Source organism: Hylobates moloch, unplaced genomic scaffold, assembly GCF_009828535.3.
Source record: "Hylobates moloch isolate HMO894 unplaced genomic scaffold, HMol_V3 SCAFFOLD_4, whole genome shotgun sequence".
In the NCBI taxonomy this organism is placed as follows: Eukaryota; Metazoa; Chordata; class Mammalia; order Primates; family Hylobatidae; genus Hylobates; species Hylobates moloch.
In genome coordinates this window covers 49,120,099-49,139,382 of record NW_026652279.1, presented here as the reverse complement: position 1 = coordinate 49,139,382, position 19,284 = coordinate 49,120,099, and the positions used below count along the sequence as shown (strand labels likewise).

The 19,284-nt window shown below is 41.4% G+C and overlaps 1 protein-coding gene across 4 annotated transcripts in view; it reads right to left on the bottom strand.

Annotated features, from left to right (window-relative positions):
* The window catches only part of CCDC80 (coiled-coil domain containing 80), a 37,368-nt gene extending 19,070 nt beyond the window's left edge, over positions 1-18,298 (bottom strand). For 2 of the 4 annotated variants that reach the window (XM_032150175.2, XM_058437511.1), the window contains exons 1-2: positions 15,311-17,221; positions 6,801-6,957 (exon numbers count right to left, since the gene is read on the bottom strand). In XM_032150175.2, the coding sequence (XP_032006066.1) occupies positions 6,801-6,957; positions 15,311-17,221 (2,068 nt within the window). Of the gene's footprint in view, positions 1-6,800; positions 6,958-15,310; positions 17,222-17,609 lie in introns of those variants that run through there. The other 2 variants (XM_058437510.1, XM_032150176.2) reach the window with 2 other exon arrangements.
* Between the last annotated feature and the right edge of the window lie 986 nt (positions 18,299-19,284).

Here is a 19,284-nt window from a genome sequence, read left to right as displayed (position 1 = left end):
AGGAGTGCTTGTTAAAATTACAATCCTTGGATCCAGATCAATTGACTCAGAATTACCGGTGGTGAAGCCCAGGAATCCGCATTTAAAAAATTTCCTGGGTAATTGTTATGCACTCTAAAGACAAAGAGCTACTGTCCCAGAGGAGAAAATCTAAATCCTTGTCATAGCATACAAGATCATTATGGCATTATAATCTTATCTATTAACTCTTCCTCCATACATTATGCTCCAGCCCTCTATTTTCAGTCTGCAGGAACATACCGTCTCTTCCTGGAATGCTATCCACATAAGTACTTCTTATTGTCTGTGAAACCTGTCTTTATCTCACTTATGCACTCAACATTTTGGCATTCTTCTGTAATAATGCTAATCACCTTGCATTGCAACCAGTTGTTTACACATCTGTCTTCCCCCTAGATATGAGTAATTTAACAATGGAGACTGAGTTTTGGTCACATTTTATATCCTTTCAGCCTGGCACAGTTCCTAGCATACAACCCGGGCATTCAGTAAAGATTTGGTAATCACTAGAACTCAATGAGAACTCATGGACACAGGAAGGGGAACATCACATTCCGGGTACTGTTGTGGGGTGGGGGGTGGGGGGGGCGGGGACAGCATTAGGAGATATACCTAATGCTAAATGAGGGGGGGGGCGGGGACAGCATTAGGAGATATACCTAATGCTAAATGACGAGCTAATGGGTGCAGGAAATCAACATGGCACATGGATACATATGTAACAAACCTGCACATTGTGCACATGTACCCTAAAACCTAAAGTATAATAAAAAAAAAAAAAGAAGGATATCATATGAAAAAGATAGTAATAAGGTATAGATAAGGTGAGTGATTCTGGGACTGTGTAGAAAACCCATCATAAAACCTTCACACTTTCCTTTGATCTTGTGAACCCGCAACACAGTCTAATGTAATTTGAGAAAACACATTCATAAGTATTTTTTTCTAAAATTGGTTTTGCATGCATTAGGTCTTTTAAATAAAACATATTTGTAAGGCATTTAAAATATAACTATTCTTTTCAAGAAGTCAGTAGGGGCCAAAACTCTCTTGGTTGTGCTTTACATAAGCCAGGAGGTAGATGCCAGCAGAAGCTAAATTGCTTTTATTCTCAAGAACACTGCCAGGAGTGCTGAGCAGTCCATGGCAGGTTATTTCAGTTAGGATAACCTTGGCCTCCAGCGTGGAACTTACTTCCTTTTGATTGGAAATAGGTAAGTTTAAATTACTTTGCAATTGATCTGCTTACTCCTCTTTTACTCTATGAGTGGGTCATTTTCTTATCTACTACCCCACTGTGAGATGAGTGACCTGATTAAATTGATAGGTGGGACTACCCTGGCCATTCCTGATCACTTGTTCTCTAGAAAGAGCAACTTGTCTTATTAATCAAGAGTGGGTCCTGTCCAAGTGATTTGCTGTCCTACAGATTGACTCCATCAAATCTTAAAGTTATAAATATATTTGAAAAATATATTCAGAAATATTTAGTGACTTCATATGGTTTACATATAAAGTTTGAATTCTTTGTCTTGGTATTAGAAATCTAATTTCAGGTGCCAAAATACATTTCTAGCCCTCTCTTCACCTCTTATCCTCTACCCAGCCTTCTGCTCTAAATCAAACCTAATAGCAAATCAGAATCACCTGAGCAACATTTTAAACTATAGATTCCTGGACCTCATTCCTAAACAAATGAGTCATTATCTTGGAGTAGAAAGGGGAGATGGGAGTCTGAATTTTTTTCCAATATATATAGAGTACCTATGCATTGAGATGAAAAAAATGACAACTCAATAGAAAAATGGGCAAAGAACACTAAAAAGGAAATATAAATGCTCCCGAAGCATGAAAAGGTGTTCAATCATACTCACAAGATGAGAAATGCAAATCAATATTACCCTATACTGATACAATTTTTCACATATTACACTGGTCAAAAGTATCCAAAAGTTTGATCGCACACATTAATTGGAGAGGTCTGGGGAAATAGACATTTAAACATTGCTGTTGAAATTGCAACATGATTCAACTTGTATGGAGAGAAATCAGGAAGCATCCACTCAGACTACATTTTCTATTTAGTCTAACAATCCTGTTTCTTAGACTCTATTGGAAAGATGCACACACAATTTCACAATTTAATCGTAACCTTGTTCATATATAGCTCTATGTATGTGTGATATATGTATAAGAACAAAATATTGAAAATAGTCCAAGTATCTATGGACAAAATGTTTAAACTATGAGAGAATCTCACAATTTTTTGATAAGAAATGGGGAAGATTGCTATATGCTCATAAAGAAAGATCTCCTAGAAATATTTTAAGTGAAAAAAGCAAGATGTGGAACAGTATATATAATACGCTATATTTTGTATAAAAAGAAAAATATATAGGTATTTATTTGTATTTGTCTAAAAAAGTACTAAATGAATAAATAAGGAATTACAAAAATGATTACCTGTGGGTGCAGGGAGTAGCAGGGTAGAGGGGTCAGGAAGGATACAAGACTTGTCTGTGTACACCTTTTTATATAGCTTTGACTTTGAAAATTTTTAAAAAGTATTTCTTTGAAAAATTAAACAAAAACAAAAATACCTTGATCGAGTCATTACCCTATCAAAAAAAAAACCTACTCATTTTTCAAGGTCCCTCCATTAAATCAACCTACTTTTTAAAATTCTCTGATATTTTCAATACCTTATCTGATAACTACAATGGGAAGAGCCAATCCGTCCACTACATTCTTCAAATACTTGTTTTGTACATTTGACATGTCAGGCACTTTTCCCCTTTGGAATGTCAGGGATTGGTCTTGACACTGATATGCTTGATGTTGGAGGCAGCAAGGGCAGTGGACTAAGAAGACTGAGTAGGTTAGGAGACAGGCTCTCTAGTCTCTAGGGCACAGAATGATTGATAAGTAAAGACTTATCAAAGCAGAGGGGGACACACAGCCACTGTGTGGAAGTCTGAGCACTCATCCAGCCTCTCCTCCCAGCTCAGTGTTGCAGGGTCTAGAGAAGGCAGCTGCCAGGCACTGTCACCACTGATGAAAGGAGAAGTTGGGGGCAAAGGGTCTGTTTTTCAGGACTGCCCCAGAGGCAAAGCAGCATTTTTGAATTGTTGTCGATCCTGATGACTGTGAGGCTTCTCCAGAAAGAACAATTCTCTTCAACAGGATCAGACAGAAAGGGTATTTTAGACTGATTTGTATACTATCATTCTCATTTTATTTATTGATTTATTTATCTATTTATTTTGAGACAGAGTCTCACTTTGTCACCCAGGTTAGAGTGTACTGGCATAGTCTTGGCTCACTGCAACCTCTGCCTCCCAAGTTCAAGCAATTCTCCTGCCTCAACCCCCCAAATAACTGGAATTACAGGCATCTGCCACCATGCCCAGCTAATTTTTGTATTTTTAGTAGAGATGGGATTTCACCATATTGGCCAGGCTGGTCCTGAACTCCCGGCCTCAAGTGATCAGCCCACGTCAGCCTCCCAAAGTATTGGGATTACAAGCATGAGCCACTGTACCCGGCCTACCATTCTCATTTTAAAAATTGACTTATGAAGTCATTAGATAGTAAGAAATCAACATTTTCTCTCTCCTTGTTGCCATATTCCACCTCCATGAACTTTGCCACCTCTCTTGATTACCCTCAAACTCTCTTTTCTTTGAAAGAAGCTATCAAAAAACTTCCCTTGCCCTATTAAATGTCCTGTGTATTCTAGCTCTTAAAATTTGGTGATAAAATGCCAATGTTAAAATATTTTTCCTCTCTAAATATTGCTAAGAAAGAAACACGCTTACTGTGCATTTCCCCCCACTTCTTTCTTCATTCTGCAATGAAGTGCCTTTAGCCAGCAACTTTTTCCTATCTGACAAAATTTGCCTGTAATCCATTCACTAAACATACACACCCAACATTCCTATCCTAGACTGACATTTTAAATATCACTAACAAGAAAGAATGCCTTTATGTGTTAGGCCATTTTAAACCCCACATGCAATATACTCTGTGATGACAAAACCAGATAGGCATTGGAATTTGCTCAAGCATAAATAACTTTATTTACATGAAAGCCTAAAATATTAAGGTAAGTTTCTTGGCGTTTGTAGGTTCATCAGTGATGTCCAAATACTTTTAGCAAGATGGACCATCTGGTGAGTACGGCCCACACTGTAGTTGGATGTGTGCCCCTGCTTTCAAGGCCCAGTAAAAGTCTGGAATAGTAGGCAGAGCTTGATTTATTTTTAAGGAAAAGTAAGGCCATCTGATAGATTTCCAGCTGAAAGTCAGTCAAGGCTGGAGTTTTTTGGTTCACTGAGCCCATGGCTCATGCCAATTCTTTTTTTCCCATGGCTGACTCCCAGTCTTGGCTGAAAGTGCTACAGCCTTTCCCATAAGGGTAACCTGGGACATGACACAGGGAAAGAGAGGCCTTCCAGGAATTAGACGAGAAACAAAATACAAGATCTCCCACCCTAAAATCAGGTTCAGGCTACCATTCAGTGACGAAAATGCCCAAATCATAATACCTGATTTCCAATAAGGCAGAAAAAAAAAAAGACCCGCAGCCCATCTACAGTTCATATTCAATCCAGATGTCTAGAAAACAGTAGGATTATGCTAAAAATTTGCCAAGGCAGTACCAGATGCTTATAATGAGACTATATAGAAGTTGAGGTGGAAGATGTAATGATTTTTCCAAACTTCTCTGAAATAAGGAATGAGAACACTTTGTGAAAGGGTTGGTAGGTAACACATTTGACACTGGGAACACCTGGTTTGTGAGGGCTTTCATCACTATCCAGCACCAGTCTTTGTGCTGGATTGAGTACTTACTTCCTTTCTGGACATCTGGAGTGTAATTAAGCTCACTGCCCTCATGCTATTATTTGACAAATCCAGGAAACAAATGGTTGAATCCTAGTTAGCCAATAAATATGTGGCTTTGTAGTATTAGTCTCTTGGGCTTCAGTTTTATCACCAAGAATAATAATGCAGCCTGATCTGGATGAGCTGTTGTGAGGGTTCGTGTGTGAACATTCTGTAATCAGCACAAAGCAGTAACAAGCATTTTGCCATTATAGGTGCTCTAGTGACAAGTGTGACAGCTCATTGATCTCCAGATGACTACCAGATCAAATGGTGATGCAGAGGATGACCACATAATAGTGCTTATTACCTGACCGGCATTTCTGTGTACTATCTTATTTCATCCTGTGAAATAGATATGATTATCTTCTAAACTAAGACTTAGGAGTAGCTTGCCCAAGGTCACACAACAAGTGGATTTAAATCTGTCTGTCTCCAGAATTCATTTTGTGTCTTTTGTTTGTATGATCATTATTGTTGTTTTGGTTAAGAAATTCCTTTTTTGCTTGTTCTCCCCCTAAATTATACATACAGTGCAGGATAAATGTCCAAAAATAAATCATCAATCCACAATAATTTATGACGGGACATTGGAAAAGATGCTATTTATTTTTCTTTTGTAGCCACCTCAGAGGAAGGTGGGCTATTTGAAGTAGAGAATGCATAACTGATAGCTCTAGAGATCTGCTATACAATATTGTACCTATAGTCATCAAAACTGTATTGTGCACTTAAAAATGTATTAAGAGGGAAGATTTCACGTTAAGTGTACTTACCACAATAAAAAATATGATTTAGAAAGCTAGACCATATTCAAATCAAGTTGGCATTATCGTGACATAATATAACTGATATGTCTTCAATTACACCAAGATCGTACGTCAGAAAAATCTGTGTGATAATGTTATGTGTATTGAAGTTAAATGTTGACTAACAAATAATTAGTTATATATTACTAAATATATTTTATATTCTTTCAGGGGCTTTAAGATGAAATATACTTTATGGAAACTATGCAGAATATGCAAGCAATGGAATATAAAGGATTACTCTAAGGGATTTTTTTTTTTTTGTAGTTAAACCATGAACAACAACAAAACAGTAGAAAATGCATATAAGAAAAAAAGCTTTTTAAAAAATAAAGCCCTAGAGATGCAATAATTATAAAATAAACTGGGTGAGTCATATTTTGGGCTTCTGACTATGAGGCTTAACTAATCACAGTAAATCTTGCAGCGTTCCCAGGAGAACTGCAATGAGTTAGACCTCAGCTGCCCAACACTGGGCTGTACGCCTCATGAGTCTCACATGCACCATTCATATGTAAAATTGCGAAAACTCTAAATTCAGCCAAATTCTTCTACTCTCCAAAAGGACTTGGGTGCAGTTCAGTCCATATTTTCAGTGACTTTTCATTTATCTTAACAGCTTCTCTCAGTTCTGGTTAATTCCTTCCTCAGGCTTGCCAGAGTCAAGTACTTCCGAGAGTCTGGCAAGTCCCATCTGTAATGAGTCACCTGCAGTAGAGAGTCTGCAGGAAGATCAGATGGGGCTGCTCACAGGCAAGAAGACTCAGTACCCAGAAAAAGTGTCTGAATGCCTCTCTGATTCTCTCCCACACTGTATTACTTTTCCCATTTTCTTCTACCTTACTGACTTTCAGACAATAGAGTGTTTGCGTATTTTTCTTTTTTACGGTGCTGAAAACTTAAACCAGAACCATCCTGGAATGGCTATTTAAATAAGCAGGCAAACTGACCTGTGTTATCACAACCAAAGAGCCCTCTGAACATCTGCATTTTCTTTTGGATCCCCCATGTACCTCTCCCATAAAGTTTGTCCCACCTTAGATATGAGAAAAGCAATAATATAATTAAAATGTTTAAGAGAACCTAGCTGAAAGTGGTCGATTTTCATGGTGCTGTTGTTGACAGGGCCGAAGATGGTGATCACAGAGATTTTCCTGGTGGCCATCTTGCAGAAACTTTCCAGATATTCATCACGTTGTTGCACATACATATTGTTCTCAGCCTTGGGAGCAGTGATCAGCTGGAGGTGGGTGAAGACAAACAAATACTAATTTATAGTGATAGTTTCACACTGGGGCAAAACCCAAAGAGATGATTTGGAAGAGAGGGATGGTAGTGACTGCATCTAAGGTACAGATATTCTGCTGAACAGTTAGCATAATTAGGGCCAAAAAGGGCCATTTGAAAAGGCCTCTTTTTGTCTCCAAGACAGCTTAGAATTTTCTACTCACTTCCATTATTTACCTCCATTACTAGTCTCCATGTATCTCAGTTTTCTTATTTGTGAACTCTGCAAAGGAATACTTATTTTGTAAGGCTGCTGTGAACATTACATGAATACTTGGCATGCAATAATTGTTCAATAAATGCTATTTTCCTTCCTAATTTTGATCTTCATTATTCTCATTGGCTGATTAGATATTGGTTAATTCAGTGGTTACTACTATTATTCACATTTCACAGGGTTAACAGAGTTTCATAGCCAGGCCCTGGGCACTACGAAACATTCTGTGATTTAGAACTTTAATTAGAAAAGCTTGCAGAAAGGTTTTATGATGACTTTTAGGCCTGCGTTTTGTCACATAGAATATATTCATTGTCACATTCAGCCTGCACAGAGTTGGTGGTGTTTGTCTTTTGATATTGCAGTTTTCCAACAGGATGTTTTTTACTCTAAGTTTAGCCTTCTCTTTAGTTCAGACCTGGTATTTTTCACCTAGCCCTCTGTCTTTCATCCTCATTCTGTGACCCCTGTATTCTGGGGAAAAAAAGGAGGAAAGACAAAGCAATCAAAAGAAATACTTTAGTCACCAGAAATCTGAGAAAATGTAATTTATTTTGGATACAGTGAGGATAACCCTATTTTTAAGAGGTCCTCTTGAATCTTTTCTCTGAGAACATCTCACTATTTTTATCTAACCTAATACAAAAGCTTCCCTACTCTCTTGATTAATTTAGTTGCCCTTCCCTGAGATTTCTCCAATTTTACCAGGTCTTGAGCTGAAGCTAGAACTCTGTTCCACACTACACAAGCTAGTGGGCATAGTGCTGCTTACCTTGGAGGTGGGAGGATATGAAATTTTATTGTGATGATGACCAGGTCTTTGTTGAGATCCTTGATCCCAAATAGATCACCAGGCCGATGTCTGCAATGAACGCTGTCTATTTGCCCTTTGTTGCATCATCCCTAAGCTCAGAAGCAAACCTCTATAAATCATTTTTCTGTAAACAACTTTTGCATTTGACTAAATACAAATTTATCAGCCAATTTTCTTGCATTTGGCTACATTCAAATGTATCAACCGATTTTCTATTTATCCACCTAACCTTATAAGCTATTTCCGAAATTTATGACTATTAGCTTGGCATTTTTCAGAGGGCAAGTCACCAGGCTGTGTACCTCTTCCAAATATTTTATCAAAAATGGTTAATAAATCTGGTCTCAGCTTGATCCTGCTGTTTATTTTTCTCTATCAGAGATGTCTGTATTGCTACCTGCAGGCTTTCCCTTCTAAGAATTCTCCCCGCATGACAAAATACTCTCCCTCAAGGAAATTAAACGTGTTCAATAGCCTTTGAATGGAATGTTAACAAAGGTTTTCTGGGATGAGGTTTTTGTTTTATTTTGTTTTTCAGATCATAATTAATTTTAAATAGACATGCTTTAGTTTATTTTTCATGTGTTTCTATGCCTGCTCATATGGACATTCTGGGTAGGAAATGTTTGTTTTAGGAACATAATTTTTCAAGGGGAAAAACAAAATTTCTCCAAATTTATTCATTGATTCACATTAGCCTTAAAACAAGATTTAAGGCAGCTATAAAAAGATGTGGTGATGGTATTTTTAGTTGCTTGGTTTGTTTTTAATTAGCTTTATGGCATCTGGAAATATTTCTTCAGATCTGGATGGAAGCGCAGATACCTAAGTTTTATTTTAAGTTGGTATACTTTAGGTCTTTTTGTCTGACTATTTTGTGCTCAAAAACACACTATTCTGAAATAAATAAAATGAATGTTTAAGTAAAAACACAAAACAGTAAAAACAAAGGTAAGAGAAAGGGACTTACTTTTCACGGTTTTGGACTCCCTATTCTAAATTAAGGATAAGCCATATTTAGAATATATTTAGAGGAGTTTCTAGGGCAGAGCTGCTTAGATGTTAGATGACAGAAAATTACCTGTTTCTGTAACTTCAAATTCATACATAGATTCCATTTCATTCATACCATACTTTGCCATAGACCCTTACAATCCGTGGACAGATCATGGTATGACAGGATTTTAGGAGTCCTCAACCCTCCTCTAGTCTTCTCCCCCTTGTGTATATTAAGAATATCAGACAGTATGTAATCATACAGAACCTTATCCTCCCCTGTGTGGTAGGTTCTCCCACATAGCTCTATACATAGTGGCATGAGGCCATGGATACCCAGTGGGAATCTCATTTAAATAAATAAGTGCCTCTGATGTTTATTTTCACTGCAGACCCTTTGCCCAAGAATGCCTTTAATCACCAGTGGGGTGACATTCGTTTTGCAGGACTCATTCCCTAACTTCCGGCCCTCCATGTTCTGGCTCCGGGCTCTCTTTTGCTAATGTCCTCCTATACCTCCCTTACCTGACCTCTTTACCCCCTAGAGCCAGACCCAGTTTAAAATAGGAAATGAAAGGAATCTTGGGCAGAGAGGCACAGAGAAAGAATAATTGCAGTCAAAGTCAGGGGGCTGTCATTTCGGTCCTAGTTCAGCTCCCAGCTAGCTTGTAGCCTAAATAAATCCACTTATTCTTCTGAAGCTCAGCATTGTCATTGTAAATGAAACAACTTTCCTGCCAACCTCATCACGTTGTGAGATCTGAGCAAAAGTAAATATATCTGTATATCTTTATAAGAACATAACATGAACTTATTACAGATTGATTTATTCTTAATAAATAAATATGTGTCCCCCAAGCACATACAGGTATGTCGCCTCTGAATAATTCACCCACAATCCTCTGTCTTTGCCCAAGTCACTCCTCCTACCTCAGAAATCTGCCCCCTCCCTTCTCTAAATCTGATTCTTTCTTTCAACGCATTATCCTCCTTAAAGTCTTTTCTATCATGCAGGGATCACTTGCTCCTTTTAATTTCTGTTCTTACTGTGTGCCCTGCCCACTTGGAATTTAAGTATTTCCTTCATTTGCTATATAACTGTCACATCTCCCCAGGCAGAATGTAAGTTCCTCAGACTCTATTACTGTCCTGCAGATGGTGGGGGCATAAATGCTGGCCAACACTCCTCAGGTTATATAGATCACCCCAGTCAGAGGAGAGGAGAGGGACTCAGGAACAAAGGGGTTCCCTGGTTCTTGTGAATGTCTGGGTGCAGGCTACAACTTTACCAGTTGGTAAAAATACTCTCCCTTACATTTAATCTGCTCCCCAAGTTTGCAACAGAGAAAACAGAGAAGACTGACCATCTGAACCCATTTCAGGGACTCTTTCCCTATGTTTTGACATCTCCATCCCATTCACTTTCTAGTTGGGCAGTATTTCAGACAGTGTTTAAAATGAGAACCATTTCCAGTCCCCTCTTTCTAAAAAGAGCAGCTTAGAGCTCCTCAGTAAACACTATTTTCTGTCACTTGGCCTCTTTCCAGTTTGATGGCAATAAATCAGGGCATGTATCATGAATTTAAACCTGTGTTGTATTTCTTTTTCATGGCTTCTGTTCCAACTGGTGTGTTGGCTCAATGAGCCTCAGAGGATAAGGAAGCCTGTTTCCATAAGTAAAGAGAGCAAACAGCACTGGAAAAAAGCTAGAGGGAAGATATTTTAAGTCTCAGATTATTCAAAATACCGCATTAGGCTCAAAACGCTAGATTTTTTTTTTTTTTACAGGATTCTGAAAAATAACTTTCAAGCTAATAGTCTGCCTTAGTACAGCAGGAAACCTTAAATTCTTTCCTAAAATTAAACCAAATAAGTAGATGGTTGTCCCAATACACAGATGTCTGAAGTAAAGTTGGAAATATTAACCCACTTGAATTACAGGAGATTCAGTCACCAAAGAATTCTTAAACTTGCACTTGAATTCATTCAATTCAGCATTTGAGGTCCCTTGTTAATTGACACGTGAATAGATCTCAGAGAGCAGAATGATGGCTTGTCAGCTATACTCCCCAAAGTACAATGTTTTGGTGATAAGCTCACCTATAATCTCACTATCGTCAACCTCAAATGGACACCAGTTTGAAGGATTAGGTTAACTGGAATCCAATCTATTGTTTTTGACTGACTGTTTAGAAAGCCAGGGAATTGAGTGCAGAGGACTAGCTGTGTATTAAAGGCAGAAACTCCACATTTGTGCTTAGCAATCCTTTACCACTTATCTGGATGACTCAAGGTTGAAAATGAAATTTTAAATTTATTTGTATTCATATGTATTAATTTTTTAAATTCATATCTATTAACTGGCAAGATCATTCCTCAGTTTCCCCTTCACTTTATGGCATATCCCACAGGAAGTTCGTACCCAAAAGAATTCAGAAAGGGAGATTGGCCTGAATTTGAGCTTTCAACTCAAACGGATCTGAGTTCTAATTCTGACTTCACCACATATTAGCTATATATCTTGGGTAACTTCAGGTTCTGTTGTCTCATGTGTAGAAAGGGGTTAATAAATCATTCCTGGCTCACGCCTGTAATCCCAGCACTTTGGGAGGCCGAGGCGGGCAAATCACGAGGTCAGGAGATGGAGACCATCCTGGCTAACACGGTGAAACCCCGTGTCTACTAAACACACAAAAAATTAGCTGGGCGTGGTGGCGGGTGCCTGTAGTCCCAGCTACTTGGGAGGCTGAGGCAGGAGAATGGCGTGAACCCTGGGGGGCGGAGCCTGCAGTGAGCCGAGATCGCGCCACTGCATTCCAGCCTGGGCGACAGCGAGACTCCGTCTCAAAAAAAAAAAGAAATAAATAAAATAAAAAATAAATCATTCCTTGAGGGATTGTTTCGAGAATTAAACCACACAGTCTCGGCAAAGTACCTGGCAGGATGTGCCCTTCTTCATTAACAGGTTAAGAGGCAGGAGGTTTGAAAGAGTGAACACTAATCTAAAAATAGGACACCTGGCTCCACCTGCAGCTCCTGTGAAGGCCTATAGGAAGCCATCCGCCTGTGACCTACACACACCATTGCTGTTAGCGTTTCTGTAATTGTTAAGTAGCAGTTATGTGATATGTCCGCATCTAAAGAATGGTATAAATAAAGACAAAGCACTAAGGGTTTACAATAAATGGCAGTTAAGTACCAGGTTACTGAAAAGCTGAGAAGATGAGCTGAAAGTCCTGCACAATTTCTTGGAATGTAAACCTGCTTTCAGTTTGAGTATACTGGGTTAAGTTAAGGCCAGTTGGAGGTAGTTGTTCTCAGCCATACTTAAACAGCTTGAGAGCGCTAAGCCTTAATGAATAGTAATTGAATCACTGAGCTTCCTAAGTAACATTAGCCAAGTTTGATGGGAAAAGCGAGTGAAAAAGGCTAAACGGCACCGACAATGTTTTTCACCCATTGGTCTCCTCTCTGGTGAAAAATTCTTTTCTCTCCATCTTTTGCTTTGGTATCATGTTTATTTCATTTGGTCTTTTCTAATCCATTCTTACTTTAGATATCATTAGCTCTGCAGAAGACACATTTCTGATATGATGATCAGCTGGGCGCACATAGGATCAAAGTCTGAAAAGCCTTCTGTTAGTATTTTCTTTCTAATAACAAACCTGATTCTCTCACTAGCCCAAAGAACCAACACTGCCAGGAGCAATTCCAGCTGGTTTCTGTTTTGCCTCACATGACATCAGCAGAAGCTGTCATTTGAGTTTCATTTGCTAGAAATTTATAAGCAGGGATACTGTTAAAAGCAGGAATGGCCCAGCTGGGCTTTCAGATCTCCGACTAAGGGAGTGGGGAGAAGGAGGGAGAAATGAAAAGTATGACTAATATCAGGGATACACTGTGAAAACCTCCTTTTTTGACTCACAAGCTAGCAGCAATGGGAAATATTTGCCACACGGGTGCACAGTTACAATCCTGACATTTTACCCATGTTTTTTTTTTTAAACCTGACCATGAGGAACATTTTGCCTGCCCTGTTGGCTAAATGAACAGAGTTGGGTGATGTATTTTAGTGGCTGGACAAAGTTGTAGGTACTCAAGACAGCATTGGAGCAAACCACTAATTCTTTCCCATGCCCCAAAGAGAGCAGTTTGCCCCCACAGGCTCCCTAACAGACATTCAAGTATCAGGTAGAGTTTTACTCTGAAATCTGATTTCTTTTTTGTTCTAATGGGAACATTCCCATTTAAATATCCAAGCGACCTCATAACCTAAGTTTATATAGACACGTTAAGGCTCTGGTTAGATATTGCACCAATATACAAAAAATATATAACAAAACACACACAGGCATACACACAAATCCTTAGAATCAACCAAAGCTAGGTTTTGCTCTAATACACAGACCTGCTATCAATGTAAACAGCTAAGAGAATTTGGGATATGTCCCACTCATGATAAACATCACAAAGAACTTTGCTCTGAGTAATATTTCAAATGCACATTTAAACTTTCTGAAACAACAGACGATAAATGGGCACCAGAGTTCCTCTGCCCAGATCATTAACCAAAATTTAGGCTAGCTTGGAAAACGTAAAAGATCCTCTAAGAAATGCCTTGAGAAAAGAGTGTCTGTCTCTTTTGGTGGCAGAAATGCAGGGTGTGTAGTCACCTTGTGCCTTCAGGAGGATGGGTGCTGCCCTCAATGGCATGAGTTGATTCTCTCACCCAGGCATCTGAGAAAATCATTCCTGACTCACATTACCCAACATCAATTTATTGATCTTTTACTCAGAATTAATGGTAACAATATCCTTTTCCTCCTTGACAGCCTGGAGTAAAAAGCTAGTCTTAAGATCCAGGGGTAGAAATTTTGGAGGGGCAGTAAAAGAGGGAAAGAGAAGACAAGAAGAGGAGAAGGAGCCATTTGCATATCACTGATAAAAACTGCCCTTATATTTGGCTCATTCCTGCCCGAAGCCCTCATTTGGTGGTGGCAAGTGATGGCCAAAACAGAGAGTTGCTGAGATGAATCTGTGACTTACTCAACATGAGTGGCACAAAGAACTGCAGCCTGAGGGCAAGTAGGGACAGCTTGTCTCCTTTTACACACACTGATGCACAGGCACATGCACATACACATTTTACAGAGCCCCCGGAGAAACTGACATCTAGATTTTAAATTCAGGTGTCTCTCTAGAGTACCAGAAATTGAAGCAATTAACTCAGTTCCCCACATTCCACCCTTTGGCTCTTCCTAGTAGTTGGACAGAAATGGGAGAGGTAGGCTTTAAGGGGAGAAGATTTCTGCTAGCTCATTTTAAAAGGATCCATGAGGGTCATACCAACAAGGACTCTTCTCTACTCTCAGTCATACCCACTCCCCACCCAGGCTGTCTCACTTTCCTCTTTTAGCACTCCAATGTTGATATAGACCTAATTAGGGAAAGAGGGGACCTCTGCTATTGTCCCATAGACATGATTCTATTTCCTAAATCAGACAGAGAGAAACCCTTTTACTAAGATGTGACTGAAGTCAACGCACTCCCTTTTAGGAATTTCATTCTTCTCATCCTTTGGACTTAGTAAAAGGGAGCTTTGTCTAGAAATATCCCTTGGAAGGCCGGGCGCGGTGGCTCACGCTTGTAATCCCAGCACTTTGGGAGGCCGAGATGGGCGGATCATGAGGTCAGGAGATCGAGACCACGGTGAAACCCCGTCTCTACTAAAAAATACAAAAAAAAAAAAAAAAAATTAGCCAGGCGTGGTGGCGGGCGCCTGTAGTTCCAGCTACTCAGAGAGGCTGAGGCAGGAGAATGGTGTGAACCCGGGAGGCGGAGCTTGCAGTGAGCTGAGATTGCGCCACTGCACTCCAGCCTGGGTGACAGAGCGAGACTCTGTCTCAAAAAAAAAAAAAAAAAAAAAAAAGAAATATCCCTTGGAAGAGAGTGGTAGAAATGGGGGAAGGGTCCCTACAGGTCTAGAAGAAGCTGACTAGCTGACTACAGGTGTTCTCCTGGGCTCATGTGTAGTGTCCCCCAGCCATTGACTTTGTACCACAGGGCCATGAGTTGTATGAGCAGAACTTCGTAGGGCACTAAACCAGAAGGAGCTACTGGCCTGCTGCCCTCTTCTGCCAGACTTCTGAGCTTCTTGTCACAGTACAGTTTCAACCACAGTGTGGCATCTAGCAATACGATTTTTACAAAACTAACAAGACAGACATTAACATGCCCTGCCTCAGCCCATAGAACAATGCCAAGGAGAAGGCTACTTACAAGGAGTCTTCGTTTGCCTTCAAAGGACCCCAGCAAGTCGGCCACTGACTTCTTGGGACTCTGCGTGAAGTGTTTGTTGGTGGATTTCTGATAGCCATCCTGTTCTGTTTTACCTCCTTTTTTCTTCTTGTTCTTCTCTTTCTCTTGCTTGCTCTTTTTCTCAGACTTCTTCATTTGCTTTTCACTCTTAAGTAACTTGTCTGCGTTCTCATTCTTCATCTTTTTTTTCTTCTCCTTCTCGGGTTTCTCAAGCTTTTCATGCTTTTTAGATTCCTTTGCTTTTTTAAGGGGAACATTCCCCACCTGCAGCTCCTCCTCCAGCTGAGAGGCAGTAGGCCGGCTGAGGTCATACTTCTCCTCATACTCGTTACTAAGAATTTTGTCCTGGGCCTTCTTTTTGGGAGGTTTCTCCTTTGCTGGCTTGGGAGGACCTGGCACCACATTTGGGTCTCGGTGGCCATGTTCCCGCCTGTCCATGCGGTTGTCCCGGAAACGGCCTGGGCCAGCAGCCCTTGTGCTGGGCTCTGAGACGGTGGTGGGAGGGGCATTTGTGAAGCTCTCCAAGCTGGTGGCCTTGCTGGGCCTCCTGGTTGTCTGTGGCCTCTCCCTGTGATGATCCTTCCGGGATGGAGGGTAAAGATTCTCTGAAACTGAGGGTCCCCTGGCAGTGGTCACCTCAGTGGTTGTAGGGGGCCTGTGGGAGGGTGAGGGGGTCCAGGGCCTCTGCGTGGTGGGAAAGGCAGTGGTGGTCATAGGTCTTGCAGCAACTGTTACCGCCCGGGACGTGGACCGAGTCACCGTTGTGGCTGGAGCAGGAGGAAGGGTGGTGGCTCTGGGGGTTGAGGGAGGTTGGGGCAAAGCTGGTGTAGTGGCGGCCAGTTTTCTCAGGACCTTCACCCGACTCTCTCTGGTTGGTGGCACTTGTGCTCTCCTTGGGTCCTCTTTCTTCTTCTCGCTGCCCAGGCTTGGCCTTGCTGCTCCCCCTCCACCGTCCTTCCCCTCCGCCACCACCTGGCCCTCTACACCAGAGGCCTTACATTTCTGGACAAAGCCCTTCTGCCTGATCTTCTCGATCCTACGGATGGGGCCTTGGTCGATGACCTCGTACATGGCTTCCAGCCTAACGGGATATGGGTAGCGCTCCTCCACTTGCAGCGTCTTCTTCAGCAGCACCATGCCAAACTTGCCCTTCTCCAGCTTCAGGAAACTCATCAGCTTAGGGATGAGGCTAGGGTCCAGGGGCTGCTCCACGATCTGGCCCTCGCTGGTGATCCTTCTCACCTTGCCTCCTTCTTCACCCGCCTGGTGGAAGAGCACAATCTGTTGGATGTGCCTCTCCGCCAGCTCACAGTACACATCGTCCTTCAGCAGGTTCATCATGAGGCGGTAGTAGCCTTCCGAGGCATGAGGGGCTGAGATGACCCATACTCTGTTCTTCCCTGCAAAGCTGGCAAGGATGTTGGGAGAGCTGGACCCCGAAGGGAAACGCAACATTCTTGACCGAGCTGAGGACCCCTCATCTCTGATCATCTCACGCGGGGAGCTCCTGGTTGCTGGTCTTTGCTCAGGTCTCATGGGGGCCCTATCGATGTCCGAGCCCGCTGGCGGCTCTGTTGGGCGAGCCAGTCTCAACATGGGCACACTCCTCCTTCTCTGGAGAGGCTGAAGGTTTGGTTCCTCCAGAGTGGATCTCTCAATTCCGCGAGACCTCCCAGTGTGCCTCAGAAACCGAGCTGGCCTACTGCTGTCCGGAGAAACCAAAGGCACTTTCCGCCCTCCATGGCTGCCTCTAATAGTGGCTTGGGGGTGGGGTTCTGATCCACACACTAGCCACATGGCCAACAGCATAGTGAAACAGGGTCCCATTCTCCATGTCATTGTGTAATCCACTTTGCGATGCATGGAGGTCATAAAACAAAGGGGAAGGGGAAAAAAGAAAGAAAATTATTTAACTGGAAACAGAGCTGGTCATTTTCTTTTTCTGTATCTCAGCCAAGGGGAGGGGAAAAGCGTGGTTAGAAAGAAGGAGGGAGGTCAGGAGATGGAAAATGGGATGAGATCCTGTTACTTTCAAGCCCCTATAATTTGTTAGTGTTTAACAGAGACAATTACATTAAGCAGGAAATCCAATTCAGTTTCCCAGTCAGCATGCTTGCACTGTTTCAACTAATGCTCTGGATGCTCCAAAGAAAATGCAAACTAGCATATTAATTATGACAACATTCACATTTCATTCCTTCAAAATAAGCAACAAAGAAACAAATAAACGGATCAAAGACAGAAAGGATTACACACTTACATGGTGGCTCATAGAGATGGAATGCAGAGGGTTGCAAAAGAAATCAGAAGTTTGGTTCCCAGGACAGTTTCCTAGATGAACTACTTTTCCTCCCAGCCCTCTTTCTCTTTACCGAGGGTGAGCAATACAAAAGGGGTGTGCTGCAGCTCCAGCTTTCAAAGTACCGCCACAGATCCACAGCCTGTCCTGATCTGAGAGCTGAGCCGATGCCTTTTCTTTCTGGCTGTGTCTTTTTACCTTCTGGACAAGTAGGATGAGGTGAAAGGAGCTGTCCTTCTAAGTCTTTGTATCTCCATTTGTCTGCAGTTTCTCCTCGGTCTCGTGTGTCTGTGTGTGCCAGTCCCTTGTGCTGACACAGGACGTCCCTTAAAGTCCAGTCCTGGCGATTTCTGAATCTCACTCTTTCCCTCTTTAAAGTTCCAGGATCCTTCTTATCTCCCTTTCCCCCACAGTCTGGCTTAGTCTCTTTGTTTCCGGGCGTAAAAGCACTGGGATTAATATGTTTTCCAGGCTGAGGGAAAACACAGGAATGTGATGTCAAAAAGGGACTTTTTTTTTTCCTTTCCCTATGCTTCTCTCCTCCCTTTATTTCTCCCTACCTTTTTCCTCCTCTTTTTCTTCTTCTTTTTCTTCTTTCTCTTGCCTGGATTCAGTCCCAGAAATGTTAGGACTACCTCAGTTTTGCTCCAAACCAAACTCACACGACAGCAGCCACTGGAAATCAAGGAAACTTCACTAAGAATTTAACAGATCAGCAAAACACCGCCTCCTTCCCATTTTAGCATGTTCAGAGCGGACTCAGTGAGGAGGGAGAGGTCTGTTCTTTGGGGTGGGGGAAGTTTTTAAACTCCACACATCATCATAAATCACTTTAGAATAGGATGACTGGTGACTTAACCCCTTCCAAACCTAGTCATCAGGGTAACTTCTTTTCCAGTCTGTTCTTACACTGCACTTTGGAAAGAGAAAATTCTCAGATTTCTGCATCAGGCTACATGCTTTTCTTAGAGACAGATACTCATTTGGGTCACGGTGCTTGGCTGTGCAGACACAGACAGTATATATGTATTTATAATCCCATGTGTATATTTTTATATCTTTCTCCCTGCTTTGTGCATTTAGTTTGAGGTTGGAAAAGCCCATGGAAAACATGACTAGGTTGTTTTTATTTTATGCTAATTGGGGATCATATTACTGTGTTCTTGGTCCTAGTTTTTCCTCGGCATGGAAGGAAGCTGGTAAAAGGTTAGAAATGCAGGCAATGGCTGCAAGTCGAGATTGCAGTTGACTATTACATCAGGGAACGGGCATTATGATCTCTAGCTTCAAAGCTCTGGCTGCAGATGGTAGACTAAGGGCTCCCTTGGAGGTCCCGAGTGTGTGTGTTTGTGTGTGTGTGTGTAGTGCAATATTTTCCTCTGCAGAGACTTTAGATGTCTGAAGGGCTTTAGGCAATCCATAGAAGTAGACTTATCAGGTTCCAAAAGAGAGAGTGAGGCAGCTTTGGGCTTCTACCTCCTGAGTCTGCCATAAGGATTCAGTGGAAAAGGAAGGGGCCTCAGGTTACATGGATATCTCTTCCAGCCATGCTGGGTGAGCTGACTTTCCACGTCACTATTAACTGCCCACCAACAGTGACAAGCCAGGGTTCTCAGAAACCTCCTTGCAAGCTCAG